This window comes from Drosophila nasuta, chromosome 3, assembly GCF_023558535.2.
Source record: "Drosophila nasuta strain 15112-1781.00 chromosome 3, ASM2355853v1, whole genome shotgun sequence".
Classification (NCBI taxonomy): domain Eukaryota; kingdom Metazoa; phylum Arthropoda; class Insecta; order Diptera; family Drosophilidae; genus Drosophila; species Drosophila nasuta.
Genome location: NC_083457.1, coordinates 37,386,109 through 37,406,925, shown reverse-complemented (window position 1 = coordinate 37,406,925; position 20,817 = coordinate 37,386,109). Strand labels below are relative to the sequence as shown.

Sequence of the window (20,817 nt, the reverse complement as noted above, 5' to 3'; positions counted from 1 at the left end):
CATCTGCCATATAAAGCTGAATTCTCAATTGAATAAGTTTTACCAAATTAGAATACTCTATACAATTTAACGACGAGTCGTCGATAGTTTTAATTAGCATGCAAATTTCGGCACATTGTAAAATGTTGCGTGTGCTGGGATAGTTTTCTTTATAGTTCGCATCTCCATAAAATCTTAGATGAGGTAAGTCTTTATTGCAGCTTGTAGCTTGATGCGGAAATCAAACTAGTTTGTCCAACATTCTGAACAAAATGTCAAAGATCGATAGTTAATGCACACCTGTATATCATTCAATATTGATTCAGCTTCAAAAGGAATATTCGGGCATCACGAAAACTACAAAAAAATCTAGACATCTTTGTACGGAATAAATTGTATTTAAATTGAGTAGTCTCATTATCATATATTAAGTATAAACTCTCTTGTGTGTGTCATAAGTAATTTCCTCTGTTTGGAGAACTAATTAAAAATTCAGAAATGGAATGCAGTCCAGTAGATCTTCCCAATTTGTTGGCAATCTCATGCATATCGGATTCGATTCATCATTTGTCAGCCACTAATTGGATGCCATCAGAATCAGTGTGAACTGAAGCAGCCCCCAAAAAACTGCTATGCATTTTAATATGTGTCACGCTAATCGGAATATTAAAAATCATAGTCAAAACAGAAGACACTCCATCATTCATAAACTAGTTTGCGAGCTTAAATTTGATTTGCATAAGTTCAGCTTTTGTTATTATTATCATTGTAGTTGCCATGGAGTCTGTCTGCTTCTGTCATTAGCTTAAGTAAGCAGTATTGAATGACTATAGCGAAAATAAAAAATTCCATTAGCATATTAAATCATTTTTTCTTCTCTTGCGAGTATTTTAAATATTCTTTAGCGGCTCCAAACATACGACCGCGGGTGTTAAATTTATTATATCTAAATAATCGAATCGAATCAAGAAGGTGCTATAAAAATTGGCCTAAAAAAATAAACATGCGAGCATATAAATTTTAATGAGCAAATTCATTAAGTTAACAGCTAAGCAGAATCAGTTTGTCCATGATTAATGATTAATACATAGAAAGATTTTCGGGCCTGTCGGCAGACGACAAACGACAAACGACAGACAGTTAAATCCTGTTTTGATATCTCATTTTGGACTATTAAATTATCTCAATGTTATCAAGCAATTTGTTAAGCGCACACATTTAGCGCCTCTCCGGCATAGTACAAAAGTGAATTAACATTTCTTGTCCAATGCAAATGCGAAAGTAAAGCCAAGAGCCAAAAAAAACTGTAGCGTAGCATGCGCCAGTCTAGTGAAACCATAAATTATGCTAAATATTTATTGCGATACACACACACGCATACACACAGATACACAGAGGCAACATTAATTTAGTCAAATTCATTTTATTTGGGTGTGCCGGGTTCATACCCCGGACCCTTTCCCTAGCCCGCAACTCAAGCCAGACAAACTAGAGGAGAGACTGAGAGACTGGCTCGACATTGACATTGCTGCATGGGGCGATGCTTTTGCTTTCAGCTTGGCGCTTGTTGAGGTGACGACTCTCGGGCAAACCCACTCACAGCGGATGGCGATGACGCCGCTGCTGAAACTGAAACTGAAGCTGAAGCCGAAGCCGCTCTTGATGCGTACACACATTCTCCGGTTTGGTCAATGTGGGCTATTGGCTGCTTTTATTGTTATGGTTATTTAGATTAATTTCCTGAACTTGTTGAAGCGATCAGGTTTTATTTGTTGTTTTTGTTGAGAATATCGAATCCGAGACACGGCGATTTTTTACTATAAAATCGCTTGCAATCGTCAACATAGTCAGCACATCATCTAGTGTATCAGTTGAAGTCACAACAGACACAAACAGCCCAAAGATGTTCCGTTTCGTAAGTAACTGAGAAAAGTCCATATCCAAATCCAAATCCAATCATAATCCACTCCCGCCATAGATCCTCGTTTCCGCCTTGATTGCCTGCGTCGCAGCTACTGCCGAAGATGCTTATGCCACTGGCTCGCAGTTCCTTGACATCCAGCCCGATGGCCAATATCAGTACAGATACGATACCTCCAATGGCATCACTGGCCAGGAGTCAGGATATGCAGGCTACTCTGTGAGCGGCTCAAACGCTTACTACTCCCCAGAAGGTCAGCTGATCCAGACCACCTACGTTGCCGATGAGAATGGCTACCAGCCACAGGGTGCCCATCTGCCCACTCCACCACCAATCCCAGACTACATCCTCCGCTCTCTGGAATACATTCGCACTCACCCACAGTACGATGAACCCCAACAGCAACAACAGCAGTTCAGCAGGCCTGCTGCGGGCCGCGGTCAGAAGCGCATTTTCGGTTAAACGTTGACACTCACTCTTAGTTACAATTATTGAGAATCTAAAAGCTTTGTTAGTATGTTTTTAAATAAACGAACGTGATTTAAAATATATATATATGATCATGTTTTGTACTTTTGGAATTCCAGTCGCAACATGGTGATCTATAACAAATACAAATTATTCTCCTTCATATATAAACACCTAACTCTTAGCTATTAATTAATATTAAAACATACTTGACTGGCAAAAGAACATTTTGACCATCAAAAATATTAAGCATTTGTGCCTCTTGCAAGCAGTTTTCGATTACGAGCAATAGATACATACAAAGCAGTGTATTCCAAATTAGAGCGAATAAGATATGATGCACAGATGTAACTACATTTCTTATACAGTAGAATCCGGTTATAACGACTCCGCTTATAGTGTCCGTCCGGTTATTGCGACGAAAAGTCGATGGCTTGGTTGGTCCCCATACAACCTTATAAGAAAGAGCCTCCGCTTAGTACGTCTCCGCTTTTAGCGACAAACCGCTTATACCGACGAAATTATTCCGGTGGAGGGAATTTTCGTCTCAGATTTAGCTTGGAAAGGAAATATTTAATACTCTGTTATTTTTGAAAATTATTAATTTTCAATCTACATACATATTATAAAAGGATACAATATTAACAGAAATTTGGAAAAGATTCAATTAACATACCTCATAAAACATAATATGTTGGCCAGAAAATAACTCTATAAATTATTACAACTTTATATTTATTTACATGTTAATTATTATACATAATAATATAATAACTAAAAGAAGGGAGTGCTAGCAACTAAGGCCACCGACTCGACAGTTAATTTATATGTTGTTTAATAAGTTGTTGATCTCTAGGAATTTAATTAGTAACATTATTGTGAGTAGGTATGGTAAGAAGAGAGGTGGGTTGCATTTGGCCAAATAGGCGGATCCTCGTGTTAATAAGTTGCGGGCAGGTATCTAAGATGTGTTGCATTGATAATTCTCCCCCGCATTTGGGGCCGGGCGATAACATTGCACTGTCTTCTGTGTCATGATGGCGGATATCGGACGGGTTCCATGTTTGGGTTACAACTTTATAAAGGAACACCATATTTCTTAAATCTTTATCTAAAGAGGAATTAGAATTAACTTAACATAAGTATCAGCAGAAATGCTTAAATGCAAATCAACAATTTCATATTACTTAAAATGTGTAGGCAACACAGAAATTTTGTACATTAGAAACTTTAGATGCAAATATTTGAGTGGAAATAAATTGCTATGGTATATTATTTACTCATTGCGCCTAAAAGTATGCTACATTATACTAAATCAATAGTAATAAGACAATTACTAAGCTATCTGATAACTAATGCGGATATTAGCATTCGTTAGTGACTAATTCATGAATCTGCATTCATGAATGTTCGAGACACTGAACATTGAGATATTTATAATCATTTATGCACAAAAGGCATAACAAACGAACTTAATCCTTGTGATTTAAGTAGTCACAGTAGATATTTTGGGAATATCCAGTAAAGTCTTATTTATGTTTCCTTCGAATTGGAATTAAAAAGTAGTTCGCTAACTTTTGATTAAAGTGAACAAATTCAGCACTACTGCCACCCCTAACTTGGGACACAGTTTATGTTCCACCCCTTGTGCATGAGCTGTGAGTTTTAAACAGTTTACAGCAGCTAAATGAAAGGCTTCGTGTAACCCCTGCCGGCAAAGCATTTACACTCTTGACAAAAATTGACTGTGACACGCAAAATATTTACCATTTAACGCTTAAGTCGATTGTCCGAGTCCACGCTGCGACTCTAACACTCGCTTTTTGCATTTCATTAACATCAAAAAACTGGTAACAGCTGAATGGCACCCGTTCAATACAATGACCAGCAAACAGCAACAGCAGCCGTGATTGTCACTGCGAATAAAGTATTTTATGTTGGCAACTCCAATGCCTTCACATAGAATGCAGGCACACAACAATATTCATTATCAAAGTAAGGTAGATAGCCATTGTGTTAAGAGTGTTTAAATTCTTATTTATGTCTTTATTAATCAGTTTCGAAATTTGCACAAACGAAAAGTATTTGAATATGAATATTTTAGTTATGAACCTTTTGAGAAGACTTTGAATCAGTGCTTGGGAAGTTATTCAAGCTATATTTAATTTCTTTAGATTACATCAACTTACGTAAATCTTTGTTACAATGCACTTCTTTCTTATGGTAAATCGATTAAAATAATAATAAGGAAGCTGACATTGACATTGGATTTCAATAGTTGAAAACGTAAAAAAGGCATAGAAAATTTAACTGCATTCGAGCTGCATATTGTTATATTTTTATTTATGATTAGCAACAATAACTAACCTTGACAGTGCATTCGAATTCTATTGAAAAGATTGTGATTCCCATTAATAACAAAATACATCTATCTATATGAAACTGCTTTCCGATTAAAGTTCAATAATTCCTTATCGGACTTATTAAAGTAAATAAAATAAATATGAAAATAAAAAAAAAACTATAGTATTAAAAAAATATTCAACATTTACTAAAGAAAGTATTACACAATAGTCAACATTTTACTAAATTAAGCTAACAACAGGTACAGCGGTTTCTTCACATAAATGTGTGCTTATTTCTTCAGCTGAATTCTTGGGAAGGGATGGGTCTCGATGTATTCCAAAGCCCTCAGAATGTAATCGGGAATTGGAGGAGGTGTTGGCAAATGATCACCCTTGGGTTGGTAACCGTTCTGATCAGCTGTATACTCGATTTGAATGGGCTGTCCATCAGGAGCAATGTAGGAATAAGATCCCTGAGCATAAGCGCCACCAACTCCAGATTCTTGGCCCTGGATATTGTTAGAGGTTCCATAATCATAGCCATACGTGCCATCCTCATTAATTTGAGATGTATACTTGGTGACAACAGCGTCCGATTCGTCAGCAGCATAGCAGCACGCCACAAGGCAAAGTGCAGCAACGATAAGGCTCTATAATATAAGGATTTAGTTAATAAATTTAATTGAAAACAAGCAAATCATTTTCACACATACAATCTTGCACATTTTTGATTGGGGAATTAAGTAGCTCAAGCAGCTCGTTAAGCTCAATTCGCGGTTGCAGATGATACTGATTTCGAAATCCAAAAACGAAGCTTATATACTCGCATCTTCTGTTGGAGCAGTGACCTACACCTACGACGAGCTAGAGCTCTCTAAGCACAAACTAATATGCATATTATTTTTATTCGGTTTTATGACGCGGAATTATTAATTTACGCATTTCAAATATGATCTGACCGAGTTTTACCATCGCTTCTCACGGCATTAGTACACTTGTGGTAGTAGTTCAGCTTCACTTGAGCTTAAGCTTTTGTCTTACGCATAACAAGATGCATATTTATTCAAATCTCCAAAGGTCGTAACTCTTGGGTAAAATGCATACGGCATTATGCCGCCTTCAACACAACGATGCTATTCTTTATCAACACAAATGATCGTATATCTATTTTGTTTTTCGATAATGCCCATTGACTTTGATAAATGGACATTAAAATACGCACATTCCTTAGTGGGTTTAAATATTATGTTAATATATACAATATATTCTGTATGCATACTTGTTCTTTTTAAGTTGAATATATAAAAATAATAATGCATCTTAACTGAATTGTACAGATAGGTGTTCCATTCTAAGAATAATTCTGAAATTATATTTATAAAAATACAGAGAACATAATCTTACTATACAGTCAGGAGGAAATTGGGCATTAATAAGTCCTTAGATTGGCCAGAAAACAGCCCAGACCTTAGTCCAATCGAGAATGTTGGGGCCTATATGGGTGCCAAAATAAGAAAGCGAAAGCCCAAAACTATAGAGGAGCTAAAACATATTATAGAAAAAGTATGGATACACGATATAACGAAGAAATATTTGTGTTCCATTTACGATTTTATGCCCAATAGGGTGAAATAATTCTGTAATTAAGGCCAAAGGCGGCATTTCTAAGTATTAAGCTAAATTAAAAAAAATATGTCTAATGTTAAATTGCCTAGATTTAAATTTTTTTATAGTTAGTAAGGTGTTCAATTGGAAAAAAAAATAGTTTTCGTTGAATTTTTTCATTATTATAACTTTTATGATTTTTTTTCCTTAAGTTTGCCAAAATAGTGAAAAGTCTTTAAAACTAGGGTGAAACCAAAAACAACCTTTTTTTAATATTAAACGCAAATTTAAAATAAAAATTGGTATGCACTTTTATTAACATACCATCAATTAATTTGTTAAAAAAAAATTGGGCGAATCCGCAATCATATAATGAAACCACATGCCCTGAAAGTTAAAAATTCGTAACCCTTAAAAGTGCGGCTTTTTTTGTGGCGCTGACGGGATTTTATATACCAACCATTCATTCTTACAAATTTTAAAATCTAAAAGATCTAACTATAAAAAGAAAATTAAAAAAAACGTGCCAATATTAATATATTTTGTAAATTAATTTAGTCCTTATATCTAAAAAATAAAAAGGCATTCTTACAGCGGTCCGAATTTGACTATAAGTAACATATGTATCTACATGGTATTTCTCAGTATTTTATATTATATATTGCGCTGCTTAAGATTCCATTAAATTAATAAATAATTTGTTTACGGTATAAAAATAAATGTGATTTTCACATTTTTTCATTTTCTAAAATTTTCCCGATTTTTACATTTTTTAATTTTTTAAAATTTTTTGGATTTTTACATTTTTCACAATTTTCAGGATTTTTAAATTTTTTCATTTTCCAAAATTTTCCCGATTTTTACATTTTTCCATTTTCCAAAATTTTCCCGATTTTTATATATTTTTATTTTTCAAAATTTTTCGGATTTTTACATTTTTTATTTTCCAAAATTTTCCCGATTTTTTCATATTTTTATTTTTCAAAATTTTTCGGATTTTTAAATTTTTTAATTTTTCAAAATTTTCCCGATTTTCACATTTTTTCATTTTCCAAAATTTTCCCGATTTTCACATTTTTCATTTTCCAAAATTTTCCCGATTTTTACATATTTTCATTTTTCAAAATTTTTCGGATTTTTACATTTTTTATTTTCCCGATTTTTTCATATTTTCATTTTTCAAAATTTTTCGGATTTTAAAATTTTTTAATTTTTCAAAATTTTCCCGATTTTTTCATTTTCCAAAATTTTCCCCTTTGTTTTGGGTCATAGCGAGCAGCTTTTTTCTGTGAGCAGTAATGTGATTTCATTATTCCAAACAGCTTTTTTCCGTGAGCAGTGGTTCATATAAATTTTTTCCAAAAATCCAATTGGAACAGTGGTGTCACTTCCGCTTTTTTCTAGCGATGAATTTGATCTAGACTGAAAATAGGCTAAACTGGCAACACTGATAATGAACCACATTACTGCTCACAGAAAAAATCTGCTCGCTATGACACAAAATAAGTATATTTGTTTTAGAACATTTATTTTTATAGCGAAAACCTAATCATTTAATTTAGCAGTAATTTTCAAGCTCTTATCATCCATTATTTTTCCAGAAAATACGTTTTTTTTAATAGCATAAATCGAACTATCAATTCATTTACACTGAACCAGTTCACTCTGACACGCACCGTTCAAATGAACTTATTCTGAACGAAACGTCACAGTCGCAGTAAAAAAGAAGAAGAAAAAAGAAGAAAGAAAAAACGTAAGAATTCCATAATTATTAATTTTTGTGCGGAAAAAATAAAGCAATTTAATACAAAATGTGTAAATATCAAAGCACGATAGTGCAACGCATTCGCATGATATGAAATTCACTGCATACGTTTCGATTTTAATAGTTTTTGCAAACGAATAATTTTCTTACAAGCGCGCCATTTTGTTTTTGGACTTTCTACTTCTCGCCGTGTTTTCTTTTGTGCAAAATACTAAAAAATCGCCTCCCCAGACTCACGAGAACGTTAAATTATTGTGCATCGCAACCAAATTAATGGATGAACGCGTTAGTTTTAGATATTTACAATACTGTCACTGAAAGTTAGTTGGTGTGTACAACATTATAAGAAAAACGCGCGACATATGTAAATATATATGTAGATGCGTGTGTGTATGTGTATATACACACACATTTATCTAAATAAAGGCTGCTGAAAATGTCAATACGATGAATAAACGAAGTATAGGCAGCGACAGCGATTAGCACGACGTCGTCGGTCGTGGCCGTGGTCGTGCCTGCGGTAGAAAGGCAGAGGGTCAGAGACGCGCTAATTACGTCATAACAATCAAAGAAAATTCAAGGTCTCGCTAGCAGCGCACATCAGACACATTCTCATGTGCCTATGTATTAGATTTCGTTACGTTTTCTATTAAAAATAAAACCAAGCCAAACACCAACAACTAAAAAAAAAAATTAAACAGTACACAGACTCCGCTCTGTTCAATTTTCGTGTATATGGAATAAGTTTGTTTACGTATGTGTGTGTGTGCGTGAGTGCTATTCGCGACTGTATAATTGCATACATACGTACATATACACATTCGTGCATATTTTGCTGGTGTTTTTATTGTGTATGTAAGCAAGCAGCCAGAGCGAGCGCGCCGCGGCGCAGCCTGTGATACAGAAAGCAAGAGCGAAAGAGTGCGCGCATAGACCAAAAAAAGACAAAAAAAAAAAAATACGAGATTCAATGCGACACTAAATAAACATGGAAAAAATACCTACAAAAATTCTTATCAACAAACAAAAATAATAAAATATAAAATAATCGAAATGGCTAATTTATTCCCTTCTCTCACTCCTAACTCACTCTCATTTCAGAACAGTGTACATAAGATGCGTGCATCTGTGTATACATATGTATAAGAAGAGCGCGGCATAGAAACCGCCGCCAAACGCAAAGAAATTCATTCATACATACGTACATATAAGTGTATGTATGTATGCTACACACACATACAGACACGCGCGCAACGACGAACAACAACAACAGCACTTGAAGGCGCCCCGAAAATAATATTGTACGTAAATTTTAATTAAAGCAAGCAAAAAGAAACAAACAACAGAACAGCAAACAGCAAAAGGAAAAAACAAAAATCAATAGGCGATAAAAAAAAAAAAAAAAAAATAGTGTTATCAGCGTGTTTTCGTCATTTCGCTTTGAAATTGGAATTTGTTGTTGTCGTCTCGCTATTCAATATTGTTGTTGCTGACATCTCTCGCTGATATTTCAACACAAATTTGTTGTTGCTGCCGCGAGCCCAAAGTGCGCGGCAGCGGCAACGACATCGGTTCGTTTACGTTGCGTAGACGCCGCTGACGCGGACGCTGACAATGTCTGTGCAGCAATTCTGTCTGCGCTGGAACAATCACCAGCCGAACTTCATATCCGTATGCTCGTCGCTGTTGCACAATGGAACGCTGGTGGATGTCACGCTCGCCGCGGAGGGTCGTCAACTGCAGGCCCACAAAATCGTGCTCTCCGCGTGCAGCTCGTACTTTCAGGTGAGTAATGGAGAATATAATTTATAGTTATATATCATCTCTAAGTGGCTTATTTAATCATCTTGGCAGGCGTTGTTCACTACAAATCCGTGCCAGCATCCGATTGTCATACTGAAGGACGTACAGTACGATGATCTCAAGACGATGGTGGATTTCATGTACTACGGCGAGGTGAATGTGTCGCAGGAACAACTGCCGCACATCCTCAAAACGGCCGAGATGCTCAAGATCAAAGGGCTGGCCGAAATGCCCACAGATCCGGCAAACCTCACCAAATCGGACAGCAAGTCATCCAGCGAAGCCACTGAGCTGCTGGGCCAAACTGGCGCCAATGTTGCCGCTAACACCAGTACTGCGGCCTCCAGTTTGGGTGCAGCCAGTGCCAGCAGCAGCGCAGGTGATTCGCTCTGGAGCAGCAGTGAGGCACAACAATTCCAGCAGCATCATCAACAGCAGCTACAACAACAACTGCAGCAGCAGCAGCAACAACAGGCCCAACAACAGCAGCAACAACAACAACAGCAGCAGCAACAGCACCAACAACAACAGCAGCAGCAGCAACAACAACAGCAGCAACAGCAACATCATCACCACCATCATCATCACCAGGCACAGCAGCAACAGCAGAGCAGTCAAGCTCAGGGTTCGCAGACGCATCATCATCAGCTGAGGCGAACGCCATCCCCTCTAAGTGCTGGCACCTCGCCGGCCACGCGACGCAAACGCTTGCGCAAATCCTCGAATAACGGTGAGTGCGACTTGGGTAAAGCATCGTCGCGCCTACAAATTTGAATCATTCGCAAAGACACCGTTTTAATTTACATATTTCATAATTTTAGGCTCTGGAGAACGCAACAACTCGGAGGATCAGCACAGCAGCTCGCTGGATGCAGCTGGTGCTGGCAGTGCAGCCGGCCTCAGTTTGGCGCAAATGAGTCAAATGTCGTTTGCCGCTGGCGGTGCTGGCAGCTCGGCAGCATTGGGCAGCCTCTCGGGACATGCGTTGCATGGCAGCAAGCTGATCAAGGAGTCGACGAGCACTGAACTGGAGCAACAGCCTCAGGATTCTGATCTGGATGACGCACACGGACACATACATATGCAAATTGTAATGAAATTGGTCACGTTACACCGTCCACCTTAAATGCCTCGCATTGTACTAAAGTTTGTCATTTTCATTAATTATACAGAAACCCGAAGTGGATATTGGTAGTGTGAATCAATCGATGCCGCTGGATATATCGGGCGCGACAACACCATCGGAACACGACGCCCCCAATTCGCAATCGTCGCATTCGGGTGAGTCAAACAGAACACAACCCAAAAAGCTACCTAAGCTGCTAGCAACCTGCAAAGCTTCCATAACGAGCTGAGGCTGCATAACCACAGTGAACGCTTAATAAATGAATCGCACACAAAACGCATTGCATCAACGCTTTTAAGCACGCATCATCCATTAAATAAATACAGTATATATCGATTTATATCAACAAAATTTGTATTGCGATAGTTGCCCATTCAAATTATTCTTTTTTGGTCAACTCAAAATATCAATGTATTCTAAAGTTTCTTGTATTTACGCAACAATTTCCCTATACAGATCTTGGAAATTCGGTTAAAGCAATTTGTCTTCGCCAATAATTTTTTCACGTATGGTTGCCCTATATAGATTTGTAGCAAAAATCGAAATACTGTAATTTATGTGCTAAATTAACCACAAAATGCGATTAATTATGTGATTCATTTGTTAATTGCGCTTAGCTTGTAATGAAGCTGCAGCTTGTTTATGCAAATGCTAACACTGTTCAATATACAAATCAAATCAAATCATACGTTAGATCATGGTTCATTGAGGGATTGCAATACTCTGCTATTGGCATCGGGGGTTGTCATCCATTGGATTTAAATCGAGTTGGACCCGAGTTCGTTTTGTGTTAATTGTTGACTTAATTTATTATTCTTTGGCTATCATTATCATTATTTTCATTGTTAAAAACTTGATTTGCGCAATTATTTGCTACTCCTACTCTCGTTTCTCTGCTATCGCATAATTCGCATTCATATTATATGTCATGTATTTTCATTGGAAACACAAACACTCACATACATAAACCCACCAAAAACAAATACATACAACAAATTTAAGTGACGATCCAAAAAGCGCTTGGAGAAATGAATGCTAAAGCTAAATATGAAACATAAGCATAAAGACTACCAATTATCGAATAAGTGTGCGCCTAATTAAAACTACCAAAAATATAAAAAAGTAAGAAAACGATAATTGTTATATGAAATGATAATGCAAATGAATGTACATATATGTATATATGTTTAACTATTGTGTATACTATTCAAAAATGAAATCCTACCTGAACTTGGGAATGGGAGAGAGCTAGCACAGAGTCCAAAAACTAAATAAGTGTATTTTGCTGAATTGAATTATAGTTTTTTTCTTGTTTTCTTTATTTGTTGAATTTGATTACTAAACTCAACTCTTATTTTGATATTCTTCTTTCGATTACATTTGGTTTTGTTTTTGTTAAGTTGTGAGCATAATTTTTGTAGAGCGGTTTCCAAATGATAATGATTTAGCATTAGCAATCTTTCTACTACTCCTCAATACTCGATACCAAATACCATTTCTACTACTATGTAAACTATACAACTCTATTACCCCATTTTGTCCAACGGTTTTTTGCAATCCAATCTCAGAGATCTTGGCCGGCCCCAGTTAATTGAGAGTAAATTCATAGAGTCAAATAAAATTCAAATTCAATACCCTCCCGTTGCCGCAGCCGCCGTACAAAAAGACAACAAAAACCCAATCTTACGCTGTCTCTCTCTCTCTCTCCCCTTCCCAGGTCTGCAATGGACAGTTGTTGATTCAAACTATTCGCGCTTCTCGATGCCCGCCTGCCAGTCCAACTTGATTGGGAACGGCAACGGTGGCAATCCAAATAGCGGCGCGAATAACAGTGCCGGCGTCGGCAACGCGGCCAACGATCAACGGCAGCAGCAGCAACAACAGCACGAAGCCCAGCAGCAGGCCACGCAACAGCAGCAGCAGCAACAACAGCATCTGCAGCAGCTGCACTACCAGCAACAGCAGCAGCAGCAACAACAGCAGGGCGCCACAGCTGGTCAAGCGTACTCCTCGCAAATAATTACTGTGAACAATCTGGTCAGCGGCTATGCAACGGCAGCGCAAAACTTGTCGCCCACATCGCCCAACGAGTCCAATATGGTGCAGTCCGTGTACAGTCAAGGGCCGACGCCCACACAGTCGCCGGTGCATTCGGGTGTGGGTGGCGGTGGCGGTGGCAGCAGCGCAGGTGGTAGTGCAGGCGGAGCTGGTGGCGGCAGCGGCGGTGGCAATAGCAGCAGTGGCAACGGTGGCGGTGGTCAAGTGCCTAAGCGAAAGCGTTCAGTCAATCCACAAGGTGATGAAAATTTCATACGCGCCTTGGAGGCGGTACGCACGGGCGGCATTGGATTCTGCAAGGCGGCGCGTCTGTATGGCGTCAATAATCGAACGTTGTGGCTGGAGTACAAGAAGCGCGGTTATCCGGTGTCGAGGCCCAGCATTAAAGCGCGAGTTGTCAAGCAGGAACCAAATCTATCGCCGTCGCCAACACCATCCACGAATCCAGGCGATGATACGACCAACGAAACGTATGATCACCTTACAGCAGCGGCCGTTGCAGCGGCTCAAACAGCAGCACTCAATATGCAGATACCTCCGCAGACGGAGACACCGACGCCATCGCTGATGTGCACACCACATCACGCGGGTGCAACGGCAGCTGGCACAGCCGGTACCGCCAATCCCATCGGTGTGATGAGCTTGTTTGACCCGCGGTACATGGATTCGCCGACAATGCCGCGACAGCGGTATATCGATGCGACGGGCGCCGGCACGGCAGCTGCGGCGTCGAGTGCGGGAACGATCAATGTGAATCCGGCCGCTGCAATGAATCTACAGAGTATTAACTTCAACTCGATATAGAATACGATAACAAGTCACATGGGCGTAGTTGCCGCAGCCGCAGCGGCGGGTGTAATGCCGCTCCAGATGGACCAGCTAAGCAGTGGCGCCATCAGCAGCGGTGGCGGCGGCGAGTCTGCACACGGGCCAGGGCCAGCCACGTTGTTGCAGGCAGCCGCCGTAATGGCTGCAAGCAGCGAGCAGCAAGATCAACAAATGAGCATATCAGCCGTGCCTGTTTCGGTCTCAGCAATGGGCACTGCGCACAGCGCAGCGGCTACTGCGTTTCTTTTTAATAATTTCGTAACGGTGGCAACGCCACAACCGCCGCCGCAGCCAGCAATGGTGGCCAGCACGTTGCCGCCGCTGGTCAACACGGGCCTGCAGCAATACTTGGATAAGTCCTAAAATGTTTAGATGCGGCGCGGTGTAAACTCGATACAGGTATTAGAGCAAAACGGCAGCTATTAGTGAACTTACCACCGGAATCGGATTGGGATCGGAATCAGGATTGAGGGAGTGTGACTATCGTATATATATATATATAGAAATGAATGAATATGCCAATCATCCAGGCAGACAGACAGGCAGGCAAGCAAGCAAGAAACCCAATCCCTCAAGCAAAGTTAAGCAGATGTGCCGGCAACACATGTAATAAAATAGAACTTAATTCCTTAAGAACTACATGTTTCGAGCCGAAAATTATTACGATTGTTAACTAAGGCATCGGTAGTACATGTATAATGTAACCACAATTTGTATTTGTACATAAATTTATACAATTTTATTAGTGTTAAAATCAGACAAGAAAAGAAAAACAAAATTGAGTAAATGATTTCTGATGATGTAGCGTCGATAACGATCGCGGGATATCGACTTTAGCTAGTATGTACATACAACAATTAAATATTAATTATAATTACTTAAGAACGACGGCCTAATTATTTGCAAATATCCTATGTACTATATATATATATAGAAATATATATATGTTCAAGGTGTATGTAACTTCCTTTTATATAAACCGGCACTCGTGTTACAAATGCAAACCAATATTATTACGTACATTACATCTCGATCAGAACATACAGAAACATATATCGATTTATGTGTACAGTTAGGCAAAGGCCGCCAATTCAGATTTAGTTGAAAATTAATGTTTGTATCTAGCTGGAAGGAAATGGAGGAAGAGAGTGCGTTAAGATCCATAAACTTACCATAAATAAATCGAACAGAACAGAACCACATCAAGAAAGTTGACTTAAGCAAAAACTCAATAATGTATGATATCAATGTGAATGTACCAATTATATTTTAAATATGTGTGTGTATTTGTAAATGTATGATCTTCGTTTATTTATCTTTTTGATTTTGGGAAGGACCTCTAAAGAGCCAAAGCAAAATGCAACGATTCAGCCTGGCACTATTTAAAATGAATCTTTTCGCGTGCAATTTAATAACACACATACCAGACATATCTTGAGGGGATGCTTAAATTGAAATTTTGTTGCTTCATTTTGTGATTTGATTTCCAATTGAAATAGGACTAAATGTGGGCAAGCCATATACGCAATATACAAAACTAAAAAGATAACTCGTAACCACCCAAAATCCTAAATGGAGACTGCAGAAAGTAAATGTAACGTAAAGGCAACAAAAAAAAACGAAACGATTAAGAATAGTGTGTTTTTAATATACATTCAAAACATATAGTATATATACATGCAGATAATAATATACATTATATTATATATTATTATGTGTGCAAAAAATTAGAGAACTTTTTATATATATTGTCACAAGGCATACTAACAAGAAACAAAAATAAGAAAATTAAAAAAAAAACAAAAATAAAAAAGAAAACGAAGCGTGATTTGTTAGAAGTCATTGTAATTGTAAAACGTAAATGCATTTTAAATTCCTACATCTAGATGCAACATAAACAAATTACGAACTCATCAACAATAAAATGAAAAACAACAACGCGAAAACATAGCATAAACAATAAGTATGACTAACTCTGTTTCCTACGATTACAAAGTACCAATAACTATGGTAGTTGTGTGTGCGAATGTACGAATGCAAGACGGCGTGAAAGTGAGAGAGTGTGTGAGTGTTTAGTTATAAATTTAATTATTTAAAATTACAATTAACGTACGATTAGTCAGCGGTAGTAAATGAATAATAAAAAACAAAAAAACACATGAAACGACTGTAAAATAAGTTACGCAAAAATTGTATGATATAATTCTAATGTAACTAACGAACGAACCTTTTAGATTTTAGGCTTCGATGTGCAAGAAACGAATAAACTTTAAAAAGAACTACATTAATTTTAGCATTTACTTCAAATCCTTGTCTTAATCGTAGATATTTTTTTTTCCTTTTTATTAATTTAAAACATGTTTCTCATATTCATCATGTTTTTTTTAAGGCCTTAAAGCATAATGGCAACATCACAATAATAATTATATTTCAGAGCATTTAAAAAGCACAACATAATTAAAAACAATTTAGTTTATGGTGCTTACTATTGTCAATCTTATTTTTTGCATCAAAACTAATTGTTTTTATTGCTTACAGAGCCCAGCCCAGCGCATGCCACTCACGCGCATCCCACGCTCGCCATTAGCCACACCCAGAGTCAGAGCCAGAGCAGTGGCAGCGGCAGCGGCAGCTTCGAGCGCACGCCAAGCGAGACGGAGACGGTCACGGATCTGCAGACGTCGCAGTCATCGCAGAGTGTGATGGGCTCGAAGCGGAATCGCGTGCTCACTCGGCAGCCGCGTGTCAAGCGGGACAGCGATAGTATGTCCTCTAACAATCAAATATCTCCGGATACGGCGGCCACCACACTTGACTTTGATCCGTTCAATGCTGCAGGCACAACGACGGCCACCGCCCGGGATTATTCGACGCATCATCACCATCATCAGGCGGCGCATCATCATCAGCCACAGCAGCAACACCATCATCATCATCATCTGTTGACGGTGCCGTCGCGCATCGAACGCCATGCCTCGGAACCAGCACCGGGCATCGCATCGGGTAGTCCGCATCTGCTGAGCGTGCCCACAAGCACACCATATCTGATTAAGCAGCATTCGGATCCGTTGCTGCCGCGTCAGCACTCATTGCATGCCACCGGCTCGGCAGGCATAACGGGTACCAATCCGTTTGCGCCATTGCATCGTCAGTACTCGCATCCGTTGTCCGGCACAAATGCTGGCTATGTGCCGCCAGCGGCATTGCATCATCCACATCATATCTCGTTGCCCGAGTCAATTTATGCCTCTGGCTCGCCGCCGCCAGCGGGCTCATCGCAGTACCTGGTCCCCACCCGTGTGGTGACATCAAGTGAGACCGCCGCCACGCCCACCAACTCGAGTGGCACGCCCGTCTCAGTGGTCACTTCGCCAACGGCCGGACTCAACAGCATCAGCAGTCGCCAGGCATTCTCGCCCACGTACGGCGGCAGCTCGGAGCCGACTCCCATTCCGGAACGACGCTCGCCGCACTCACCGCTGACGAACGTGATCGAGCGGAGCAGCAGTGCCAAGGTAGAGAACAAGTTGCGCAGCTCCAAGTCAACCGGCTCCAGCATTCATTTGCATCCGGGGTCAACGACGACGGCGGCAACGACGAGCGGTTCATTTGAGCATTTGCCCACGCTGCGCGTAAAGAACGAGGAACTGCAGCGTTCAGTGTCGTCGCCACAGGTAAACGACGACTATTCCCATCAATACCAGCAATATACATATCATATGTCTTTATTGTAGACACATCGGGAAATCATTACGTTGGAGAATCCACGTTCTAGTCATTGTCCCGTCATACGGCCGGGTCCGGCGCTTGGCTGCAACTTCTGTTGGAACACCATCGATGGACATAATCGCATTTTGCGCCGCAAAACGAAATTTCACTGTCCAGAGTGTCAAACGAATTTATGCATTGTCCCCTGCTTCCAGGAGTATCACGAGCGGCTCAACAACGAAGCAGCCGCTGCCACCGCCGCCGCCAACAGCAGCAGCAACAATGAGAATCCTCAACAGTTGCAAGCTGCGCCTGCTGGAGGCGATGGCAACTCGTATGCACCGGCTGGGGGAAGTGGGTCTGGTCGGGTTTATACAAAAACCGAATCGATATAAGCCCTGAGTGCCATTGGCTTAATTTTGAACACACTCTCACACACACATATACATACATACACATTTTTGTATTTGTGACAGGACGAACCATGCCCTTTCACCCCCAAACAAAAAAGAATGAAATTATGAATGATGGGCGTTTGTCGAATTTGTTGTTTGTCGCCAGGAGAAGATAGATGTGTGCGCGCTGCATGACATTTCATGGCATTCACAGCACACTGCTTCATCCTGCATCGAAATTTTTAATTGTCACAGTCCCACTGTACTCTGTGTCATGCACGCCAAGTGCTGACAAGTACACGGACTGTTCATGCGCTTTTTCCAAAGTGCAGCAAAATTTGTTTTTGTAGCTGCGCCACAAATAAACTGGGCGCAGTGTTGTAAAGTACGCACATTCACATACAATATGTATGTATTTGTGCGTAGGTGGGAACACTTTTTAAAGTAATCACAGCCGAGCTCTAATTGTAAATTTTATTGTTGCATATGAATTGTATATGCATACATACATATATATTTGTATATTCTTGTACAAATTGAAAATATTAAAAAGAAAATTAAATGAAAGTAAAACGTGAAATAAAGCGTCAACTATTGAAGCTCGAATGAACAGTCTAGGTATTCAAAATAAAAAATCGTATACATGCATACAAAACACACACATTACACTACATACTTAAGTAACTTAACTTCCCGCCAAAAAAAAAAACATTAAAAAACGAGAAACAACTTGAATTGAGAAAGCGTATCCAACGCTGCGCTGGCGCACGATTTTTTGAATAGGATAAAAAAATAACCTGGTAAACTAACAAACTTTTGTGTTATATAAATGCATATATAATGCACATACATATATATATGTATATGCATCAAAAATGTGCGCATGTGTGAATGTCAAATATGTGTTGATAAGTGAAGTAATTTGTAAATCGCGAACCGAATTATTTTGAATAAATTTTTGGCAAATGCAATGTTTTTAAAACAGGCGCAAACTAACCGAACCGAAATACAAGCAAACTTAACGTAGTAATTCTCTTCTTAACTGATCTGTTAAGCATTAAACTTCATTATTGTGTAGGGCAAGACTATTACATACATATATCAAGAGTACAAAGTGAATGAATGTAATGGAAGTTTGGAGTCACATAAATAAACTGAATGCCAAGTGAATCAACGTAAAACTAAACAAAATATAGCAAATCATTTTATTGATCTTAGTTTTAGAAATTAACAAAATTGAATAATCTTGTTTAATACGACAACAGTGCACGCTAATACTATAAAAGAATAGTTTACATTTGGCATTAATTTAAAAAAAATAATCGTTCAACAGATTTCACTGTTTAGAGCGTGCACTGTATGTATGTTTTGTGCGATGTGGGAACAGTTTACACATTCTGTTCCCATTCACGAAAATCTATGCAGCTCATGAGATATACTTATTAAGGCAATCACTCATGATGTTATACATAAAAAAAATTAAAAATGAAATTTGATTGGCGATTTTCAGATCGCAATTGCATATTTTATAGAACTTGACTTTGTCTATTTTCTTACTGGAACCTGAAGTTCAACTGCTAATTCAAAACAAACAAAAAAAAAAATAAAAGAAAGAGTTGCAACTTTATGTGGCGTGTCGTTATCAATAAATCACTGTTTTTAATTTTACAAGTTCTACATATCGTTTTTATTGATACCATTCTTTGTATCTAGTAACGCAATCTCTCACCATTCTATACGTAGAAGATTTTACTTCTTAGCTGCTGGAGCCTCGACGGCCTCAGCTGGGGGGATTTGCATTACGGAAATTCGGAAACTGTTCCCATGGGGCCGCCAAATCAAACTTGCGGAACTCCTGAGCCAACTCCAAGGGTTCGCAGACAACGCGTTTCTTCTCATCATCATAGCGCAGCTCCACATAACCCGACAACGGAAAGTCGCGACGCTGTGGATGTCCCTCGAAGCCGTAATCGGTCAAAATGCGACGCAGATCCGGATGATTGGCAAAGAACACACCGTACATATCCCAAATCTCACGCTCATACCAGTTGGCAGCCTTGTGGACCTCACAGGCCGAGTCCAAAGGCGTCAGCTCATCTGTGTAGGTCTTCACACGAATGCGTGAGTTGTAGCGCAACGACAACAAATTGTAGATAACCTCAAAGCGATATTTACGGCAGGGCACATCCATGCCAGCAATATCGATCAGGTTGGTAAACTGTGCCTGATGGTGATCCTTAAAGGAACTGCAGCACCGGCACAATGCCCTCAGGTGCTATGAGCACTTCCAATTCATCCCCAGCGGTCAATTGCACTTTCTGCACATACTTGGGCAGGCACTCGGCCACATAGCGACCAAAGTCAGAAAGATGGCTGCGAGCTACTGCATCTGGTTTGCGCACCGTTGCTGCACAAACACAAAAAAGTAATTAGGCCATGTTGCAGAGTATATTGCTGGTGAGCTATACTTACGTTTCTCGGGTGCCTTAGCATCGACGGGCGCAGTGCTCGCCAAACGCAAAGCAGCTGTTCCAGCGGGTGCCACTGCATTAAAGAAAGAATAGTTCAGTAATTTGAAGTAATTGTCCGTATTGTTTATTTACCATGCCGGGCCGTCAAAGCGACCGTGGCAATTCTGGCACTCAGATTCCTTATTAATGCGGCCATACGCTCGATTTGTTGAAATATTTGAGTGCAAATCCAATAATCTGCACAATATTTTTATGTAATAACAAAAACGTCAAGCTGGCAGTGTTGGACAATATTTTTGAGTTTAGTGAACTAGATCTTGCCGTTGACAAATACAATAAATAATT

The 20,817-nt window shown here is 39.3% G+C and overlaps 5 protein-coding genes across 7 annotated transcripts; 3 read left to right on the top strand and 2 right to left on the bottom strand.

Moving 5' to 3' along the window:
* Positions 1-1,844: 1,844 nt before the first annotated feature.
* Positions 1,845-2,458, top strand: LOC132791276 (pupal cuticle protein Edg-78E-like). Its single transcript, XM_060800133.1, has 2 exons — positions 1,845-1,894; positions 1,958-2,458. The coding sequence occupies exons 1-2, from the start codon at positions 1,883-1,885 to the stop codon at positions 2,360-2,362; spliced, it is 417 nt and encodes a 138-aa protein (XP_060656116.1). The 5' UTR covers positions 1,845-1,882; the 3' UTR covers positions 2,363-2,458.
* A 2,439-nt stretch (positions 2,459-4,897) lies between these two features.
* LOC132793319 (pupal cuticle protein Edg-78E-like) lies at positions 4,898-5,559 on the bottom strand. Its single transcript, XM_060803130.1, has 2 exons — positions 5,427-5,559; positions 4,898-5,363 (listed from the first exon to the last, which is right to left on the bottom strand). Exons 1-2 carry the CDS (start codon positions 5,436-5,438, stop codon positions 5,004-5,006), a joined length of 372 nt encoding a protein of 123 aa, XP_060659113.1. The 5' UTR covers positions 5,439-5,559; the 3' UTR covers positions 4,898-5,003.
* Positions 5,560-7,971: 2,412 nt separating this feature from the next.
* LOC132793316 (longitudinals lacking protein, isoforms N/O/W/X/Y) lies at positions 7,972-19,971 on the top strand. Of its 3 annotated transcripts, none has more exons than XM_060803126.1 (7): positions 7,972-8,071; positions 9,190-9,868; positions 9,938-10,616; positions 10,708-10,976; positions 11,059-11,167; positions 16,437-17,572; positions 17,633-19,971. In XM_060803126.1, exons 2-7 carry the CDS (start codon positions 9,698-9,700, stop codon positions 17,999-18,001), a joined length of 2,733 nt encoding a protein of 910 aa, XP_060659109.1. In that variant the 5' UTR covers positions 7,972-8,071; positions 9,190-9,697; the 3' UTR covers positions 18,002-19,971. The 3 variants fall into 3 exon arrangements, with proteins under 3 accessions (XP_060659109.1, XP_060659108.1, XP_060659110.1); XM_060803125.1 differs by having other exon boundaries at positions 7,990-8,071; positions 9,185-9,868; XM_060803127.1 differs by lacking the exons at positions 16,437-17,572; positions 17,633-19,971 and adding an exon at positions 12,730-15,736 and having other exon boundaries at positions 7,991-8,071; positions 9,185-9,868.
* On the top strand, positions 13,893-15,771 carry LOC132793321 (uncharacterized). Its single transcript, XM_060803131.1, has one exon. The coding sequence runs from the start codon at positions 13,893-13,895 to the stop codon at positions 14,259-14,261; it is 369 nt and encodes a 122-aa protein (XP_060659114.1). The 3' UTR covers positions 14,262-15,771.
* Positions 19,658-20,798, bottom strand: LOC132793318 (NADH dehydrogenase [ubiquinone] iron-sulfur protein 3, mitochondrial). Its single transcript, XM_060803129.1, is given in 4 exon segments — positions 19,658-20,240; positions 20,242-20,408; positions 20,474-20,545; positions 20,605-20,798. Coding segments are annotated over 4 exon segments (762 nt in total). The 5' UTR covers positions 20,669-20,798; the 3' UTR covers positions 19,658-19,781.
* Positions 20,799-20,817: the final 19 nt, after the last annotated feature.